Consider the following 22,317-nt stretch of genomic DNA (forward strand, 5'->3'; position numbering starts at 1 on the left):
CGTGCAGAAATTGCCAGAAAACGCAATTTCTGTACGATTGTGACTCTTGGTCGACTTGGTACTGGTCGGCGGGTAATATCTCCCGTATTTGAAAACCTCTGCCACAGTCTCGAGATTACACACTGAGGCACATTAAGAATACGAGACACTTCAGTTTGTGATCGTCCAGATTCTAGCATTCCAAGGATTCTTCCTTTCGCAAGCATGTCCAATTGGCGTCTTTGTGCCATTATTATTTCTGTTTCACCAGATCCAATTGCATGAAACGTGCCTGAACTCTCTAAAGCGTGCGAGCTGTTTTATCCACATTCCGAAACGCGCACGTAATTCGCGCATGACACCATCGACTATACAGTAAAACCTGTAAAGTTGACCACCCTTGTAAGTTGACCACCTGTCTATGTTGACCACTTTTGTCGGGAACGGAATTAGTCATATCTCATATAATGAAGGAAAATTTCTGTAACTTGACCACCTCTCTATCTTGACCACCTGTCTATGTTGACCACTAATGTAACGCAAATTTGGTTTGGAGTATTGTAAAAAGCCCTTTGTAAGTTGACCACTTGGTTTATTTTTTAAAACTTTCTTCAGAAAATTACTTTATTTTATTATTTATTATTATTATTATTATTATTTTTATTTGATAGCTTTCTAAGAATGTTTTTAATGTTTTGATGACAGACTAGCATTTTACTAACTAAACAGCAGCATAAAGCGTATGTTGCTCTTTATTCTTCAAACTTGTTTTTTCATTTGTTGTTCTATTTGAGATAGCTTTTTGTATTCTGTTCAATGAAAATAGGTGTCAGTATAAAAGTTTAAAATATTTTCTTTCAGTTGCAATATGTTATGGCAACACAGGAATTGTGCAAAAAGAGCTGACCCGGTTATATATATATTTTGCCCCCCCCCCCTCTCCCTGCAACAAAATACGTAGAGCCCCTCCCCTAGTGGCCAGCAGTGTCTATTTTTAAAGTGCATAAGTCTTTAATGCTAGTTTTTTTTCCATTTTTTCTTCAATTTCTAGGGCGGTTAGCCCCTTGCACTGCGGGTACACAGATCTGGGCCTGCTAATGAGTAAAGTTACATGTTTTCTGGTGCAAGGGATTAAGAGATAGGACATTTTAATTTTGCCTTTATGAACTGGGGGAGAGTGAGTCGTGTTTATTGCTCTTGGTGCTATAAGTTGTACAAAAAAGGCTTGAAAACGAAACTTAGTTTAACTTGAGATTAATAAAAAGTATGAAATATTAAAATTAATTGAAAAAGGTGAAAAACAGAGAAAATTAGTTGGCATATGTGGAATTTCTAAACCTACAGTGTCTAATATAGTTAAAAACAAGGAAAAAATAACAAAATTATTTGAATAGTATTTTTAATTATTGTTTCACTTTCAATAATGTTAAAACACTGAAAGTGAGTTGAACAGAAAGAGTAAGGGTGAATTCCCTCAAAAAATGAATACATGCTGCAAGAAATGACAAAAAAAAAAAAATATTACCACCCTTTATAAGTTGACCACCTGTCTAAGTTGACCGCCAAAGTGCTGCAACCGCGAGTGGTCAACTTACACAGGTTTCTCTGTACTATTTTGCATAAAAAATATTGTTTCTTCTTCAACCAATGAATCTCCATAAGTAACTCTATATAATTTTACGAAAATTTACAGCTTTATCTCGCATTTTATGAATTATGCTTAACTTTTGGACACCAGTGTATATACACATATATATATATGTGTATATGTTTATATATATATATATATATATATATATATATATATATATATATATATATATATATATATGTATATATATATGTATATATATATATATATATATGTATATGTATATATATATAGAGAGAGAGAGATAGTATAACTTCGATTTTTTGATAATCGATTTAATGATTTCTTCAATTTAATGATACATTTCACTAATCGAATTCAACCACATTGAAGGTATGCTCATCGATTCAACAATAACTTTTTCCAGTCCCTTGACAGTCGTTACATTGGGGGTTATACTGAAAAGTATTTTGGAAGTGTGTCAATGCTGTGGTTGAGATTTGAAATTAAAATTAGCTCTTTTATATCACAAAGCTGAAACATTCAAAAACTCTTAGAAATTTTCTGTCTTAGAGTACGATATTATTCTAAAACGGTTGTAAGAATTATAAAAATGCCTGGTTCCTGCAATATTGTTTCTGCTCCTAAACACTAAACCAACTAGATTTCCCCAATGTAATAGGAGGATTGAGAAAAATATTCTTTTCTTTGCAGATTATTTCTCTAATATAGTTTGCAGGGTTAGGAAAAGTTCTCATTTCTATGATAAGATTTCTTTCTAACTTGGAGACAGAAGCTCAGTCTTGGAGGGAGCTAGAACAAAGCAAAAAAGCTCCTCCTTATGACATGGTACCTTTTTTTCTGTGACTGATGAGATTAAGAAAAAGTGGTCTCCCTATGAACTCATTTGTGCTTAACATGGTTCAAAAAGGGGAGAAAATGTTCCTTCTCATAATAGTATAATGTCCTGGCATAATCAAAAGATTGGGGAAAAATCCTTGCTATGACAAAATTGTACAATATGAAGCAAAAACTACCATATATTTTTGTATATAAGCGGAGATTTTTTTAAAATCTGCTAATTTTGTAAAAAAATGTTGGCACGTCCTTGATGCCTGCACTAGCGATTAGTCATTAAATACTGCCAAATATTGCACTTCTTACTAATGTATTCTATATTTTTTTAAGAATTAATAAGCTTTTAATTAAGTGTGCTGTTTTGTTTTTGGTTTTTAAAGTATAATTTGGTTTGTTTGTTTCATTAGAGCCATAGCAAAATGGCAAGCAGCCATGTTGTTGTTATAAGTTTTGTTGAAATGTGATGTCCTGCAGCTGAAAAATTGTTTCCTGAAATTGAAAATTAGGCAAGCACAAATCAGGGTTTAAGCTGAGTTCAAAAGTTATTTAGCATCCGAGCTGAAATTGAGAACCAAGTTTTCACAAAATACTGAAATGTTACATGTTTTATCTTTCTAAAGACCTTAGTGTGTTTCATCACCAGTTAAAAATTAAACTCAAATTTCGTTTGTGATATCTTTAAAGAAATAAATACAGTAACTTTTTTTTAATGTAAAATAAACAATTGTGGATTATGTTTACCACTAAGAAAAACATATATTTGGTTTTTAAAGCGTTGCAATTCCCTTCCTTCCAATAATGCATTTATTAGAGGGACATAATACCCATTAGGACTAGGTGTTATTGAACTTAATAGTAGTTTAAACATCTTATCTAACATTTTAAAATGCGTTTTTTTTTTAAACTAATTCATTTCTTATTTTAGCAAAAAAGCCAAAATGCTTTGCTTTATTTTTGTATTCAAGATAGTATTTTTGTATTTTTTCAAAAATGCGACTGTAGCAGAAACCCTGGTACAAAACAACATATTTAACTTTGAGTTGCTAACAAAACAGGGAGGGAAAATGTGATTGTTTCAGATAAGGTTACGAGAGTTATAATTATCACCATTTAGTGTCTGCCATTAAACTTCACAACAACTTTATTGGGTAATATTCCAAGTGTTTTACAGTGTTACAACTGTTTTACAGTGATGTTTTCCCCTCATGGGGAGATGTTTGAACATTTCAGTTTTTTGAAATCCTTTTAAAAATTTGTGGACTGAACTGGTTTTGATACTGGACGCTTCATGTATGGTAGTTGGAAAATATCTGTTAGCATTATATACAAAAATAAGTTATAAAAGTTTTCATAAAAAGAAAATCACTTTTCTTTTGCTTACAAGGGGAAACTTTACTGAAAAATAAGTACTGGAATTTTTTATGGCAAGTTATAAATATATAAAGAATCTTTAGCTTGCTATGAAATTTCCTGAAATTTAAAAGGTTTTTGAAGTTGTATGAACAGGGTTCGCCAATATATATCACAATATATATCTGATATTTATTTTTTCAACTATGGTATTTTAAATGTAAAAATTATATTAATCATAGTAATAATGTTCATTTTTTGTTAAAAATAACTGAAAAGTCATGTACTATATTTTTATGATGTATTAATACATCATCAATGTAACAAAGTAAGGAAAAAAAATGTCTTGTGACTGCACCGACTAATGCATATTTTTTATTTCTTAATCATATTACTGTGTAAAAGTGGCTAACAAAAGAAAGATGAGTAAAACTGCTATTGCTAAATTAACACCATTGAAATTGATAAAAATGTTAAATGAAATATTTGATATAAATAATGGAAAAAACCTTAATTTTAAGTCTACACATTGTAATAACAATATAAGAAAATAAAGAGTGATTTGAGGATGCATTTACTATTTTGAAGACTTTAGTTTGTGCTAATTGAACATATCGGAGAACCCTGTGCATGAAAATAGTGAACATCAGGCATACAAGGCAGTTATATTTAATTACATGGATGAGAAAAAAATGTTGCAAATGCTTTTATTTTTTTCAGATGACGCTTCATCAGACAGCCAAGTTCTTAATGAACTTGAAAAAATTGATGATGAAGCGGATCAACAGGGTATTTTGTTCCTAAAAAACTAGTGACTTAGCTGCTGCTGAAAAATATGGAATAGAATATTTGCCATCATTGGTATTCTTTTATAAAAAAATGCCAAATGTTTATTCAGGTAAGAATTTGAAGCCTTTTCAGTAACACTATTGTTTTTATTTATATAAATATGTTATATTTTCCCATCTAAATATTTTATATAAATTTGGGATTGAAAATGCTGTGATAGTGTGTGTATATAGAAATAAAAATAAAAATACATAAAGGTTTGGTTGGTTTTGTTTTTTAACAATTTCTATGTTAAAGGTAATTTTAACTTCAAAAGTTAAAAAAAACTTTACGATTGCATTTGAGTATTAGAGCTAAAATAATTCTTTCAGTGGATACCTTTGAATATTGATTTCTTCATGATAAACTACAGATTAAAGAAGAGTGTGTAAGTACCACAAATTCACATACAGAATAGCACTGGGCAAACGCAACAACTGCTACAATGAAAAGAAATAAACAGAAGTTTGTACCTAAAAATAAAGCTGGGACTTCGTCTTTGTTACTAGAAGCCAAGAGGCTATCAATAATAACACTCCACTGGACCTTCCAGCACATGCAAAATCTTACCTTAAATTTCAAGTAGACAAAACAATTCCATATCCTACATAAAATGTTTAAATTCCAGTCATATTAAAAAATCATAGGCGTCATTAAAAAAAATCAAAAACGGTAAGACAAAGTCCAAAAAAACAGGTACGGTCATCTGTTAGAACAGATCAAGTATTGCATCCATAAAAGCAATCCACGTGCGTGGTTTCTTGTGGTTGTATCATAGTCTTGAACAGTTAAATGGTTACAGAAAAGCTAATGTTCATTAACGGCTATAATCGAAAAAATATTTTTGACAAGATTAATTGTAAAACTAGGTTCAATGTGGTTATTTCTAAGCAAAGAAATTTCTTTGTTGAAGGCAGGGATTGCATTGCAAATTCTTTTAATTCTAATAGCTTGGTAGACAATAATACCAATAAAGCCTTTTTACCTAAGCATGAGGAAAAATCTTGAAGGCAGTTAGTTAACTTTTAAACTGAAATTCAAGTCGCTTGTCATAAATCATAGTATCACAAATGAAGCAATTGAAGTCTGATAACAGAGACAGAACCCCAGCTTTATTTTTAGGTATTAGCTTCCTTTTATTCTTTTCCATTGTAGCAGTTGGTGCGTTTGCCCAGTGCTATTCTGTATGTGAATTTTTTTACTTATACACTCTTCTTTAGTCTGTAGTGTTAAAATTTTTTGGTTTTTAAACCATAAGATGGAGTTTCCACTGCTGATGAGTACTGGCTCTGTCACTTGAATCATTTCAACTTGAATCATGTAAAAGAGCCTCCCGTCTTATACTCAAATGTAAAGATTCAGCATGTAAAAAAAATCATGCAAAAATGCTGTGTGTATGAGAGCTTTTATGAAGTCCTATTAAATAGTTTATACCAAAAGTATAAAAGTTTAACTATTTTTGCATATATATGTGACTAAAAAGAATGGTCTAAGTATTTTTGGGGGTTAAAAAATTATTAAAAGTTTCTATTAAAAACTTATGACAAACAACTCTAGTGGAGCATTAGTTTTAATGTTTTTTTCAGTAAAATTTTAATGATTAAGAAAATTATGTCTTTTGAATTTGTCTCATTAACAATGCACTTTTTTTTTTTTTTGTCTCTGTCTGTGTGATGTCAAATATGCCCAAAAAGTTTTTATCCCAAAATTAATGCTGAAATTTAAACGAACAGACATGTTTGAAAATAAGATTTGTTTTCACTTAATGTGGAAAAAAATATTTCATTGTGCCAGACTACGTTTCATGAAATCGCCTGACAAAACATCCCATTTTGCAAAGTTATTTTGTTTTCTTGCAGTTTATGCACCTTCCTACTAAGAAAGACCAAGTCTTAGAAACGATTTATGTCTCTCTCATGATTATCTTGACACAGATCAAATTCTTCTCCTCGGGTAACATGAGAATTTTCTATTACATATTCAGACATACTCAACCCTATAGTCAGACATAAGCAATCAGCGTTTTTTCATTATCTTTTTAGATTTTAAAGAGTTCCCTATATGACTCTTTGAGATAAAAAATATGCTTTTTAACATTATAGGTGACCTTCGTGAGGAAGAGGAGGTTTTAAAATGGTTTGTTGACCAACTCACAAAAGATGAAATTGAAGACGTAACAGAAAAAATGCTGTTACACTTAATTGAAACATCACCAACTCTTGCTGTTCTTTTCTGTAAGTTTTGCTGTTCTTTTCTGTAAGTTTTTAATGTCACATCTATTAAGTTATATTTATAAGTTACAATTATTATGCATGGCACCAAGAACAGAGTATCTTGCAAGGATTTTTCATACCAGAAACAATTAACTTATTATTCTTCCATAATAAATTTATTATGCAAAAGTCATTTTTTCAAAACAATATTTTGTAGTCTAGATTCATGTAAAGTAAGCAACTTAATATTTTCAATACCATGTAGGCATAATCTTGCATTTTTTGGTATTTTTGTTAAATATTTATTTTTTGAATATTTTTTCATAAATTATAAACAGGAATAATAATAATGAAAAAAATCTGAAAGGATTTAGGGTAACAAAAGTTATAACTCAGAACATTTTCCTCAAAATAGGTCAAACATTAAATTATGAAACAATTGCATTTACAAATGAAGCATGTATTACTAAATCTAGTTTTTCACTTAAAGAGTTTATTTGTTGGAATGTAAAATATTGCACTCTATTAAGCTGCCCTTTATGCTTTTAAAAATTTCTCCAGACATGATTCTATTATGCTAATTTATTTAAAATCATTCAACTACCATGAAAGTATGTAAAAACCTAATGATTTTATTTCTGAATGTTATTTCATAAATTCTAGAAATGGGTTCTGTTTTCCAAAGACAAAATTTGAACCATCTTCATACTTTTGTAATTAGTATGTCATAAAATCTGTCCAAAGTTCAGTTCTTAAACAAATAAATTGAAAATTGTATTCTTATTAATAGATGATGCAGATTCTCCTAAAAGCTTCACAGTTCTAAAAGAACTTGAAAAAATTGATGATGACTCGGAGAAGTACGACATTCCATTCGTTAAAATCAGCGATGTCAGCCTTGCCCAACAGTTTGGTTTGAATGATGAACTTCCAATACTGCTATTTTTTGAAGATAAGATCCCATCAGTATTTGAAGGTAAGTAATTGTCCTTTTACCTAGCCCCTAAAAAAATTTAATAAAGAGGAAAACATATGGCACAAATTGTGACAGTAGAAATTTCATTCCCCTGTTTTGAATTTATAGGGACTTCTGTTCATTGAACTAAGCTATCATGCAAAAAATTAGTTTTCTTCTATGGTGCATTTATGTAATACCAGACATGTTAAATATATTTTCTCTAGCATGGTTTTCTTATGTGTTATTTTTTTTATTCATTAAAGTCATTACGTATATGTTATTGTAATTTTATGTTCCATTCAACTTACCTTAAGTGATTTCTTGGTGCAAATTTCAATCTTATAAAAATCTTAAATCCACTTAACCAATGTTTATTACATTTGAGCTCACTGCAGCGACTGTATACTAGCCTGTTATAGCTAGGCTGGGATGATAAAAGATATGAAACTAACTTTGAAAAGCACTGAAGAATATTATGCTTTGTATTGTAATAGTACCTAAATCATACAAAATTATTGAAGAATGTGAAATATCAAAACAATAAAACCTGTGCATATTTTCTCCAAAAAATTTCAATTCAACCTTTATTATCAGCCTTATTTCAACCTTATTTATGAGCCCCAAAATAAGACTCATTTGCATTTTATTTTATTTTTTTAAGAAAAATTGATTGTAAATGTAGCAGTTTCAACCATTGTTAGAATGTTCCTTACTATTTATAACAGCATACTTATTATTGAATGAATAAATATTAATGAGTAAAAAATATTTGAGTCATACTTACTTTTCAAGTTAATGTAAAAAATATTTTGTCCAACTAATCAAGCATTTATTTTTTTAGGTGACTTGATGAAAGAAGAAGAAGTTCTTGAATGGCTTGTGAAACAAAAAACTGAAGACAGCATTGAAGAAGTCACTGAAGAAATTCTTTTGAAGTTAATGAAGGACAGAGGATATGTATTAGCATTTTTTGGTAAGTTTCAAAAAAACTAATTGTTCTCATGCATCAATCAGAATGTGTTTATGTTTTTAGAATTGCTTTCTGCAGCATTTTGATATTATTGAAAAATACTTGGTTTATATATGTATAACTTTTTTTTTTTTTGACATGTGAAAGATATACAGGGTGTTTCAACTCTTGGGAAATTCTTTAAGAGGTGGTGATATATATCATAATATACACAAATTAAGAGTAAGGGGTGGCACTTTTCTTTTCTTTTTGAGCAATCACGAATTGCTGGTTGACCTAGCTTGATTAACCAGCCTTTTCGTACAGGTGCTTCTCCTGGAGGGCAGTGACCATGTACCCTGGAATTGTCTTCATTTATATCCAACCCTCTCGACTTTACACAATCCTCTTCAGTCAAAAACAGCTTCCAGCTTTTCTTAAATTCAAATTGCAGTTGTTTCTCTATTTAACGACACTCTATTTAATGACTTTCTCTATTTAAAGAGGACTTTTCACGGTCCCAGATGCTCCACTGTAGTTTTAGAAGCATTCTATTTAAGGACGATTTTTTGTGGTCATTTGAAAGTCGTTAAATAGAGAACCAACTGTGTGTGTTTTGCAATCATGATGAAGATAGGAGTCGTTTGTAGAAACAAGAAATCCAACAAGTAGGTTGCTATCACAATTCAACATTGTGGAAACATAATTTGAATTCAAACCTCAAAATTCAAATAAATGCCTAGGACTGGACGCTTGATGTTGTTTGCTGGATGTTTTTATTTATTTATTCAATTCTTTTTTGATAGTGTGTACTTCAGAAGAGATATAGTTTATATAGTTAAATAATATTTTAAAAATCTACTTCCTATTTCTAAGCTTAGTAAATTTTATATTACAGCTCCAAATGAATGTGAAATTTGTGAAACAATTCTTCATGAATTAGAAAATATTGATGATGAAACTGATGAAAATGGTATATTACTAGTAACAACTGATGATATGAATGTAGCCATTTCCAAAGCCAATGTAACAGACTTTCCAGCATTAGTTTTATTTAGAAATGAGGAACCAGTTCCATATACAGGTAAGAGTGTAGTGCAGTAATCATATTTTCTTCAACTCTAAGTACAACAAATTTAATAAGTGAAAGAAGTGTTTTTAGAATGAGATATTCGAACAAAAGCAATTCATTTGTACGTTGTTCTTGTTCATTAGTAAAGTTATTAAGTAAATAAGACCTTGCTAATGTAAAATATTTTGGAAGCAATTTAAATACACTGAGATGAGTGCAGTTTACCCTCAGTTTTAAAATGTATTGTTATAAAGCTTCTTTTATTACTTCACGTACAAAAAACTTGTGGTAAAATATATTATTTGGAAAGTGCAGCAAAATCTCACTTGTATATCCTGCTTCAGTTTGAAATTTAGAATTTTAACTAGCAAGGACCTGAATTAAAAATGAAATTACTTTTTTCAGTCAAATAAATAAACAATACAAATGTAAAATAATTTTTGAAAATTCTATTTTAAGCAAATTTATAATTTACAGACAATTGGTAGTGTTCTACGGTTGTAACAACGTGAATCACAAATAAAATCGCACACATGTTTTGTTGCACAAGGTGCTATTTTAGACATAGTTTGCCATCCATTACTTACTTCACATTCTACATAACACATACAAATACTTTTAGACGAGAACGTTTTTTCAGTCAAAAAAATACATATATCTTTTCAAATTAATTAATTGTAAATTTTAAGTCTGTCTTTTTTATTCCTGGGCAGTATGAAATAGAGCTTCATAGTTATGAATTCATGTCAGACATTGTAGAAGCCTATTAAGGATGAGTAAAAGTTTAGCAAGGGGGTAAAGTTGTACCAGTCTGTTACATCCGTACTCCGTATTTGTTACAACTATGCTTACAATCCACCATTAAGTTTTTTTTTTTTTCACAAAATGTAAATATTTTAGGAATTGAATACTTTTTTTTTTTTTTTTTACTGAAGCATTATATCAGTTTGTATGAAATCAAAATGTATGTTAGCAAAGTTTTGAAAATTTAAATCAAAGTTGTAACAGTTGTTTAATTTAGAGTTTTACTGATAAACTTCAAATGTGCACTCGAATTTCGATGAAACTACAGTAACTAATTTCATACCATCTACTGTTATTGATCAATTTGAGATGAAGCAGATGGGAAGGCTAACTTGTTATAAATATGTATAAAATCACAACAGAAAATAGCTAAAGCCAGATTATTGGGCCCCAAAACATGCAACTTTCTAGCTAGGCAAATCTCCAAGTCTCAATCAGGGAAAATAAATTTTACATATCGTCTACTTTTTTTCCCCATACAGTAAGTGCTTCTTCAATTTTTCCAGTTGTGGTGCAACTATCTATAGGTAACAGCTATGTGAAATGCTAAGTCTCTTTGCAACATCAGTGAGGAAATAAATAGAAAGAGGGAAAATCTTTAACTATCAAATTACATTTCGGAAATTATTGTTGCAGTAGAAAAATCAAGTGAAAGAATAAAATAACCCCAGTTCTTTGACACTCTGCTTGCTGACATTATCCCTGCATGACAATCTCTTAAATGAGGAACTTGTTGAAAGCCACCATTTGTTGCAAATAGAATTTTATTATATATTATTTTCCGCATTTAATAAAACTTCATTGATTAGTATTTTGAATTTACTGACTGAATATTTCTCACAGGTGATTTAATGGATGAAGCTGCCATTTTAGCTTGGGTTACCAGTGAAGAGACATTAGACAGTCCGGATGCTATAGAAGAAGTAAATGAAAGAATGCTGGACAAAATGTTGAATGTTTCTCACTCACTTTGTGCACTATTTTGTATGTTTCATTATTTCTTTTGAAATACTTTAACATTCAGCTCATTTAAACTGTTTCTAATCAGATCAAACTATTTTTTTTCTTGCCCTGTTTAGTAATACTCTTTCGTTTTTACAACACAGTATTTTTGGGGCTATGTGCTTTCATAAAATATAAAGTAATGAAATATGAGAAATATTAAGGTGCAGTCTTTCCCTGTGTTGAATGGCTGCTAATAAATTCTCTATCTATCTTTTAGTTAGTTAAATCCTTTCTCTCTCCCTTTTTTTAGTGGTTATCCCATTAAATACCTTTGTGCAAGATTAAAATAGAAAGATTAGTCAACATGAATGATGCACTAATTTATATATATATATATATATATATATATATATATATATATATATATATATGTGTGTGTGTGTGTGTGTGTGTATATATATATGTATATATATATATATATGCAAGGAAAAATGGTTTCCATTTCAGGAAACCCGTTTTTCATAGCATAGCTCAGATAACTGTGAGCTTATAAGTAAAAGATGGACATAGTTTTCAGTTTAATTGAGTGCAGACCTAAATACAGGGCTTCTGAAGATATGAAGAAAATTAATTGTTTTTGTGCAAAAATTAAATTTTCATCTGGGCAAGTCCATCAGTCTCCATTTGCATTTGCTATATTTTGTTTACTTTATGTTAAGTAGCATGCATAGTTCAGTATTTAAAAATAACACTGAACTGTTCACATCTTTTGTAAAAGCTTATTATTCATACACATGTTCATTAATATTTAGTTTTTCACATTCAACATGTGTAGTAAATGGAAAGTAAAACATGTGAGCATTGTGCGGTACTTAGATGAAATAATCTTCAAGCGAGTGAGTGGACTGTAAGCGTTTATTGCAATGGACAGAATGACAGGTTTTACAATGGCGATTTTCTTATTGTACAAAAAAAAGGATTGCCATATGTTGGTGTGAATAGTTCTAAGAAAATAACTTCGCCACTGGCGATAAAGTTACAAACACTGAACATCCCGCCCGGCGTTGAAATATAACATTATTTCAAATTTTCAAGAAATTACACAAGACACAAAACAATTTTTAAACACAATAGATAATAGAACATTTTAGAAACATAAGAGAACAAATATGAAAATTACAATAAACTGATTTAGTTAGCTGGATGAAATTTGATTATCTGCAAGTGGCACAACACTAATTTTTGATATTGGTATTTTAAAAATGCCTTTGGCCGTACGTATTTCGGCAACTCTTATGTTTCCCTCTGGACCTGGAATTACCTTAACAATTCGACCCATTGACCAATTACCTAAGGGAAGTTGACTGTCCTTTAATAAGACTAACATGCCTGGAATTAAATTTTGCCCTTTAAACAGCCATTTAGATCACTGTTGTAAATGGCTCAAATAGCTATTTTGCCTATATTTCAAAATAGTTTGGACTATTTTTTGGGTTTTCTGCCACCTATTTAGCAGATTATCCCCTTAATCAACAAGGTTTGGTTCCGGAAGAGAATTGATCGGTTTTTCTATTAAGAAATGTCCTGGAGTTAATACTTGGAGATTGTCAGTATCAGTAGATAAAGGAGAGAGTGGCCTTGAATTGAGAATGCCCTCAATTTAGGTAATTACTGTTATGAATTCCTACAGCGTTAACTTTGTACAACCAACCCCTCTCTTCAAGTGATATTTGAAAGCCTTTACACCCCCCTTCCAAAAGCTACCAAAGTTGGGTGCTCTGGGAGGTTGAAATTTTCACATGATACCTTCTGATAGGTCTATAAAAGGATTGAGAAAATTTAACTTGCTTGTAGACTTGTAGGCATAACTGAAGTTCCCTTTTCCAGTGCCGATATTTCAGTTGAAAAATACCTTACCTGTAAATTTCTTAAGAGATGGTTTTCGGCATTTACATATTCTTCATGTGTGAGTGGACCTGTTTGTTTCACAGGAGACTTGCAGTTTCTGCTAAACCTAAAAATAAATGCTAGAATCCTAATTAATTTTTGAAAGTTGTTAGGGATATCTAATAATCTTTCAAAGAAGTTAGAGTCACTACTAGAAGTTAATGTCGCTTGGGAAATTAAGCTCCTCGGTGTAGAGTTGATTTGCCAAGTCAGTGGAATTTTTCAAAGTTTGCGGATCAGTTAAGTTCAGCTTGACAAGATTCAGACCATTCCACCACAGTTCACAAGTAGCAAGAGATTTGACATTCATCCCACGTGAAATCTTGTCGGCTGGATTATCCTCCGATAAAACGTGTGACCATTGGAAATTCTTGGTCATTTGCTGAATTTGTGATACCCGGTTGCTTACAAATGTTTTGAGTAGACTTGAAGATGTATTAATCCATGCTAGTGCAATAGTAGAGTCTGAATACAGTTCCACAGAGTCTATATGCAATTTAATAGCGGCTAGGACTTTTTGTGTAAGTTTGGATAGAAGCAAGCATGCAGAAAGTTTGAGACGAGGTATACTCATGAATTTGGTCCTGGAAACTCGTGATTTACTGCACAGAAGTTGCTTCTTTATTTCGTTGGTTTGGGAGACAGTTTTCACATATATAACTGCACCATAAGCCTTTGAAGATGCATCTGAAAAACCTTGAAGTATAAGAGACTAGGTGTCGGATTTTAAAATACATCTAGGCACTTGGATAGATTGTAACTCAGTGAATGTTTTGACAAAGTTGTACCATTGCTCGAAATTTCTGGAGGGAGCATTTCATTCCAGTTTAATTTAAGTAGCCATAATTGTTGCATAAATATTTTTGCCTTGGAGATGACAGGGCCTAAAAGTCCAAGTGGATCGTAGATGCGTGCAATTTCCAAAAGTACATCTCGTTTGGTGAAATTGCGATTTGGATTGTTGCTAACCTTGTACATAAATGAATCACTTGAGCTATTCCAAAGCATTCCTAATGTTTTAACTACAATTTCTTCAGAATTTCTATCCAGAGGAAATTCTTGAAGTTCGGTCTTAGAACCTTCGTTGCTGCAGCACTTGTGTAAATTCATGCCTCCTCTTTGGAGAAGTTGTGTCAATTCTAACTGAAGATTCAAAAACTCCTTCAAGTTGGAACTACCAGAAAGTCAGTCATCCGTGTAGAAATCTTGAAGAACGGCTCTGGACGCCAAAGGAAAGTCCTTTCCCTCATCCAATGCAAGTTGCTGTAAAACTTTCGTTGCTAAGTACGGAGCAAATGCAGTCCCATACGTGACAGTTTGTAACTAGTAAATCTTAGTTGGTGCAAATTCACTCTCTTTCTATAATATTTTTTGTAGCTTAGTTTGAAAAGAATCTACTTCAATCATCCTGAACATTTGTTTAATGTCAGTGGTAAATGCGTAAATATACTTTCTAAATCTAATTAGAATCGAAAAGAGATCTTCCTGAATTACCGCTCCTTCACTCAATAAATCATTCAAAGAATGCCCACTGGTTGTTTTTGTACTTGCGTTGAAGACTATACGCAATTTAGTAGTTTTGCTGTCTGGTCGAAAAATACCCTGATGAGGGAGATAGTACCCGTTATCTGTTCCCTTATCTTCTTTTATTTCTTTCATGTGATTCAAAGTTTTGTATTCGTTAAGAAATTCTGTATACCGCGCTTTCATAGCCGGATCCCGTTCTAATCATTTCCATAGTTGATTTAACCTTCTAGATGCCGTTTGTTTAAAATTTCCTAGCATGACCCCAGAACATTCTGGCTTGAATGGCATTTGAACTACGTATCTACCATCCGAATTCCTCGAAATGTGTTTTTGCGAAGTGTTCATTGCAGTAGTTTAATTCATCATCACTACAGGGCGTGTGATTTTCGACTTCTTCGATTTCCCAGAACTTACTTAGAATAATATTGAGAGTTTCCAAATTTTGTGACAAAAAACAGTGTTTTGGGGAATGATCAGAACTGCTGTCTGAAATGCTACTCGAAACAAGATAACCAAGACAACTTGATTGTAAATACATGTTATCTTTCAGCTTTCTTTTATCTGCCTTTAAAAATGCGAAGAATAATTCTGCACCCAAAAGAATATCTATTTTTTGCGGAATATAAAACGCTGGATCTGCTAAGCATATATCGTTTGGAATGTTTAAATGAGTGATATTAATTTTCTTAGAGGGCATGAAATCTGTGATTTTTGGAACAATTAATAAGTTGATTTCCCAATGTGAATCATGCCCTTTATTAGACAAGTGAGCTGATATCTTCTTTTTAATATTTAGTGCTGAATCATTTAATCCACTTATCCGAATATTTGTTCTTTCCCTTTTCAAACCCAAAGCTTCTACTGCCCTAACAGAAATGAATGAACTTTCACTTGCACAATCCAAAATTGCACGTAAGCCCCTTCTTATGCCAGTAGAATCTCTAACATAAACTATTACTGTATTTATCAAAACAGTTTTCTCATTCCCATTAGTAAAGAAAGAGATGCGAGTATTTTCTGACATTTGCGAGTCAAATTCAGAATTGCTTATGTTCTGTTGTTGACTTAGTCCTTGTGATTCAATCTGAGGCGTTCCCGTCGAACCACCACAATCTGCGTTATTTTGTCTGCTGTTTATGCAGTTAACTTATTTATGAAGTAAAGTATGATGATTCAATTTTTTCTTACAAACGAAGCAAGAACTTTTCGAATTACATTGGAAGACTAAATGCGGATCGCTTAAACAGTTGAAACAAAGCTGATGCTTTTTAACTAGATCTATCCTTTTGGATAATTTCATTGCTTTAAATTTATCACGGTGATACAATTGATGTGTTTGAGTTTTACACGCAACACATATTTTCGAAGTGTTATTAGATTTAACAATAAAAGATTTGGATTTACATGAAATATTCGAACTAATACTATTTAAGATTTGACATCTTCTTTCTAAGAATTCCAGCAATGCATCAAAATCTGGAACTTCATTATCTTTAAGAGTTAGTTCATATTGCTTTCTTGTTTCGCAGTCTAATTTTTGTAGAACAACATTCAATAAAATTGCATTAGATAATTTGTCTCTTGTAAAATCTAAGAGTTTTAGCGATCTTAGGTTTTTCTTAACATTATCCAAAATGATACGAAAATCTTTAGCATATTCGTGTTTAATTGGTTGAAAATTAAGAATGTTGTTAATGTGACAGTCGACAATTATTCTTTTGTTTTTGTATCTTTGTTCTAAAGCTTTAAAGAGTGAAGAAAAACTATCATCAGTTGTTTCTAGAATTTTTGCTTCTCCCTTTAATGAACCGCGTAAGTAATGAAGCTTTTCACTTTCAGAAAGTTCGGAATTTTCATTTATTAGGCTCTTGAATTGAGTTTTGAACAAGTTCTTTTCCTCAAATTTTCCGCTAAAAATTGGAAGAGGAATTTTCGGAAGTTTCATTGAAGCCTTTTTTGGCTGAGCAACATTCATCGAATTAATTTCTTGTGTAGAAGTATCAATACTTTGTTTTAGTCCAGAGTCACTGTAATGCTGTAACTTCAGTTTGTTAATAGATAATTTCAAGCTTACCTCCAAGTTTTGAATATCTTCATCCACTTGAGACAATAAGTCTTCACATTCCTCAAATTGCTTTTCGGTGATGATTTTATAGAATTCATCTTTTAGCGTATCAAATTTTTGATGTATGTTCAGCACTGTCTCAAAAAGAGCTTCTAACTCGGAAATGTCCATTTCGCCCTTTCTTTCAGCGAGGGCAATAGAAATCTTGGTGATTTGTCCTTTAATGTTACCGCGCTTGTGGTTTAACGAGGTGATGTCCGCCATTGCAATTTATAGCGATTGTGTAATTTAACTTAATTGTATATTTGCGAGTTGACTTGAATTTTATAACTAATTCAAATTTATTGTATCCGGGTCGCTTAGGACCAAAATGTGCGGTACTTAGATGAAATAATCTTCAAGCAAGTGAGTGGACTGTAAACGTTAATTGCAATGGACAGAATGGCAGGTTTTATCATGGCGATTTTCTTATCATACAAAAAAAGGGTTGCCATATGTTGGCGTGAATAGTTCTAAGAAAATAACTTCGCCAGGGGCGATAAAGTTACAAACACTGAACAAGCATGGTTAAAAGTAGGAATATAAGAGACAAAAATAGTTGAAGCCATTTTGACACTAAAGAGTCAAATCTCAAAGCAATATGGGCAGTACAACCCCAGAAATATAAGTAATGCATTAGTGCTATGTCATAAGCATATTTGATTTCATATTTAATCTGAATTGTATCTGTGAATGTCCCTTGAATAAATTTAAGTAATACTAGTAGTTCCTTTACTGGAGATCTGCATTGCAAGTCATATGCAACATGCAGTGTTTCCAAGTTTTTTTAAGAAAATGTTACAACAAGAACATTTTTTCAGGCATGAGGCTCAAAGGAGTGAGTCAGATACTCAGGTTTTCCTCTGAAAAATAAGCGAAAAAATTGTAGAACAAACCCGTAGAAATTAAGCATTGTTTTTGTTGATTTTATATAGTTATTTCTTTTCTTTTTTTTGGGGGGGGGGAGGGGATATGCCCATGAGTCTCCCAACTTGCTACTAATGTTTATGATTTTGAACTTTCCACCTCTCTAGCCTCTCAGAAGAATTTTTCAACAGCTAATATGATGCATCCTCACCTCCCCCAAATAAAATTGATGGCTATGAATCTTCGGAGGATTGAAAAATATCTGGGGATGCAATTTCCTAAAAGTGGGGGTGATATTTGGATCCATGGGATTATTTTACCTAAGAATTTGCAAGATTGGTGTCCAAAGCATTTGGAAGGAGTTTTTTTGCTACATATTGTAATCATACATTATCATTTATTTTACTGTTAATGTTATTTTTTAACTTTTAGATCGTAAAACTGGATGTTCTGAGTGTGATATAGTTCTGCAAAGCTTAGAAAACATTGATGATGATGCTGAAAAAAATGAGGTTGATTTTGTCAAGATATCGGATTCAACACTAGCAGAAAAATATAATGTAACAATGTTTCCAACTATTATTTTCTTCCGTCGTCAAGTGCCACAGCTTTACGAAGGTATAGTTCACTTTGCTTCTTTCATAGAGAGAAAAATATCATTGTAAAAAATACCAATGCAACAAACTTAAACCTAGAAGCTAAAAACAGGGGTTTCGTCTCAATAATTAGAAGCCAAATGGCTATTAATAACTACTAGGGAGCTATCGCCTCCTGCTCGCTAACGCTTGCCAACCCCCGGAACTGCTTACGCAGTTCCTTCGGATCGCTTCGCGATCCGAGCTCGCTACGCTCGCTCACCGGTCACTAAATATTAGTCTAGCTTTATCTGTATTAAAAAAAGGGTAATGTTTTTTTTTAATTTGAATATCATAACACTTATGGTTTTCATACATTTAAAGGGGACAATTACTTTGACATGCAACTCGTGCACCGGATTATTATAAAGCAAAAGTTTTCCATTCCATTATCTTTTGAGAGAAGTATGCAAAGGAACATTCTTGTACTAAAATTACAAACATAATATAATCTTTTTTTCCTACATTTACTTAATGCAAAAGAAATTGCAGTGAAAAAAACCATACAATGTTGACACACTTGAAAACATTTCATGGTCATTAACTATACTATGTTCAGTGTCAAAATATGTGCGTATATATGTTTTAGAATGTCTAACAGTTACAAAGAGCAAGCAACTTCTGACGTTCTCTGAAAGCAGCGATTTAGTAAATAAAATGTTAGAATGAGTGTTTTAAGATTGAAAATGAAACCAAATCCAGTGGCACGACAGCTTATGAGCGCGAAGGCCTACTGTACCCATCTCACTCCTTCTGACCAAGGGCTCTGGGGTGCTAGACAGATGTTCCGGTTAAGAGGTCAGCCTAACACGGGACCCCCAGGGTTTAGTTCCCAAGCATACTTGGTACTCTTTTTATAAACCCACTGAAGGAATGAACAGCTGAATCAATCATGCCCAACCCAAAGATCAAACCTAAACCTGCAGCGCGGAAGGGCTACCACTGAGCTTCTGAGCTTCACAGCACTTGAATATAATTTATGAAGAAGAGAGCAGTGGGCTACGGAATCTTTAGATGAAAGATCTGAACGCAGATTAGTCAGAAATGCTACCGATAGGCGAAGGTGCACAAATGCACACCGTCTTCAAATCGAGAGAATTCCGCAAATGTTTCCGAACACATTTACAGATTAATCATGCACCTTACTGGAGAAAAAGAGTTGACTTAAGACACTGATAATTATAAAACTGGAGAAAAATATTATTGTAGCAAAAAAAAACTATTGATTATTATATAACTCTAATATTTGTCATACGTCAGATACCATTTATTTCATCCGATAGCAATGTGCCTTTTAAATTCAAACGTAAACAATTTCCCATTAGATTAGCCTTCCTAATGACTATAAATAAAGCAGAGGGTCAAAATGATTTTGTGAAAACATATTAGCAGTAAAAACAGATTTCACGATTCAATTTGTTGCTTTACTTTGTCACTGTGGTTCAGTTCTTAACATCAATGCTATTGCAAAAGTATGTGAAATGTTTCGCTCTTCAGGTCTTCATGATTCAATTTGTTGCTTTACTTTGTCATTGTTGTTCAGTTCTTAACTTCAATGCATTGCAAAACTAAGTGACATGTTTTGCATTGTCCAATAAATTCATTTAGTCTATGCGGAGTAACATAATACAGTGAAGCATGGTTTATACGTTTCTCTTCAATACGTTTTTATCAATTAAATGTTTTTTAAATTGTCACTGGATAGTCTAATTTACATTAATCTTTACCAATTATAAATTTTTTCATTTGTATGCTTTTTTCATAGTCCCTTTAAAAACGTATAAGCGGTGCTTCACTGCATATACAAAAATGTGGTTGGAAAAAAAAAACTTCAGTATTTACAAGTTGCAGTTAGTAAAGCTTGACCACGAAAAGAAGGCGGATGACCTTGAAGGGAAACATCATTTGCATCATTTGTAATAGGTAGAATCTTCCAGAAAGCACCAAATAGTAAGAGGCATGGTCTCGCTAATCCTATCTATTCCAAAATAATAACAAACAACCTATGACAAATGATTTTTTTGCATTAAGGTCATCCACCTTCTTTTGATGGTAAGCTACAGGAGAGCTGTGGAGTCGAACTGGTTTTATGGTAAAGGAGTCGGAGTCAAAGGTTTAAAATTTCAAGAGACAGAGTCGGTAATTTTCTTTCAAAATTCGCACCTCTGCCAATATTTGTGGAGTCAGACTAATTTTGGGTAAAGGAGTCGGAGTCTCTAAAAAAAAAAGTAGTCAGGGCAAGACTTTTTTCTTCCGACTCTGCAGCCCTGGTAAGTAGGGAACTTTATTTTTTGTAAGCACTATGGTTAAGGGAAAAACCTTTCGACATCAACATTAACTTTGCAAAGGATTTAAAAAAAAAAAAGAAAATCATAATACTTCTCTGCATACACAATAGAAAATTGTATCAGAGACATAATCAAATGATATGACTCTTGAATGCCTTACATATGACATGTCTATGACTGAAAAGTGGTTTTGTCAAATCTAAACAAATTTTATCAAAAGTTTGACCCTGTGCATTATTTATAGTCATTAGGAAGGCTAATCCAACAGGAAATTGTTCAAGTTTGAATTTAAAAGGCACGTTACTATCGGATAAAATAAGTGGTATTCGTGGATAAGTATCAGTGTGATTATTAGCATTTTTTTCTAAATAAAATAATATTTTTCTCCAGTTTTACTATTACTGTTAGTTCAAATCTTTTCTCCAGTAAAGTGCATGGTTATGCCGGAAATAAGTTTGAAAACACTTACAGAACTCACTCGATTTGCAATTCGCGGTTCACGGCGTGTGTTTGCGCGCCTAATCCTATCGGCAGCATTTCTTACCGATCAGCGTTTAAATCTTTCATCTAAAGACTCCCAAGCACACTGCTCTTTTCTTTGTAAATTATATTCAAGTGATCGAAAACACTCATTCAAAAATCAAAATTCTAACACTTAGACATCTAACGCTAGAAGCGAGTCTGCAGCACTTGTAAACAACCGATCGTACGTAAACAAAGCGGATCATTGCCAACGGAGAGAAAGAAATAAAGGCTCGTTTTGCGCCACGCATAAGCGTTTTATATATATAGATTCTCCAAAGAACCTCCCTCTATCATTCATATAATAATACTATTTTTCACTACTTACTTAACTTATTAGTCAAGCTGCTTGCACACATCTTTGTGCTGTTGGTTGGTCTTCTCTCAATTTTTGATACATTTATGTATCTATTAATATGCAGTGCAGATGTATAAGCTGACCCAGGAAATGCTCCACACATGGAAAATTCTTCTTCTTTTTATTTTTGAGCTTTATGGATTGCTTCTTTTTCCCTTCTAGTTGCTCTATTCTTACTACTTTTTCATCTAAAAAATCATTAAAATATTTTACTTAAAACCCAAATTGCTGCACCTATTTCTGTTGCGCTCCTGGCGAGAGCCACTCCTGTCAACCCCCAGATCCGCCACTGGTAAAAACCTACTACGATAGCTTGTATAAATCGAAGAAACATGCTCTATGATGTGCATATATAATTTTAAAATTTGCTTAGTCACTATTGGATTGGGGAATAAGTTCATAGAGATTTATCAAAAACTGTTATTAAAGAAAATTGTTAGTAATAACAGTCAATTAATCAATTATATATTCACCGTTGCTGTGTACGATCTCCTCCCACCTCGACAAATTTTTCGATTATTC

At 32.2% G+C, this 22,317-nt stretch overlaps 1 protein-coding gene across 1 annotated transcript in view; it reads left to right on the forward strand.

Annotated features, from left to right (window-relative positions):
• Positions 1-22,317, forward strand: part of LOC129219267 (uncharacterized) — a 132,542-nt gene that overhangs the window by 70,403 nt on the left and 39,822 nt on the right. The window contains 8 exon segments of the mRNA XM_054853597.1: positions 4,499-4,581; positions 4,583-4,676; positions 6,709-6,840; positions 7,610-7,795; positions 8,619-8,750; positions 9,625-9,810; positions 11,446-11,586; positions 18,425-18,610. Of these exon segments, the coding sequence (XP_054709572.1) occupies positions 4,499-4,581; positions 4,583-4,676; positions 6,709-6,840; positions 7,610-7,795; positions 8,619-8,750; positions 9,625-9,810; positions 11,446-11,586; positions 18,425-18,610 (1,140 nt within the window).

Source organism: Uloborus diversus, chromosome 3 (genome assembly GCF_026930045.1).
Source record: "Uloborus diversus isolate 005 chromosome 3, Udiv.v.3.1, whole genome shotgun sequence".
In the NCBI taxonomy this organism is placed as follows: Eukaryota; Metazoa; Arthropoda; class Arachnida; order Araneae; family Uloboridae; genus Uloborus; species Uloborus diversus.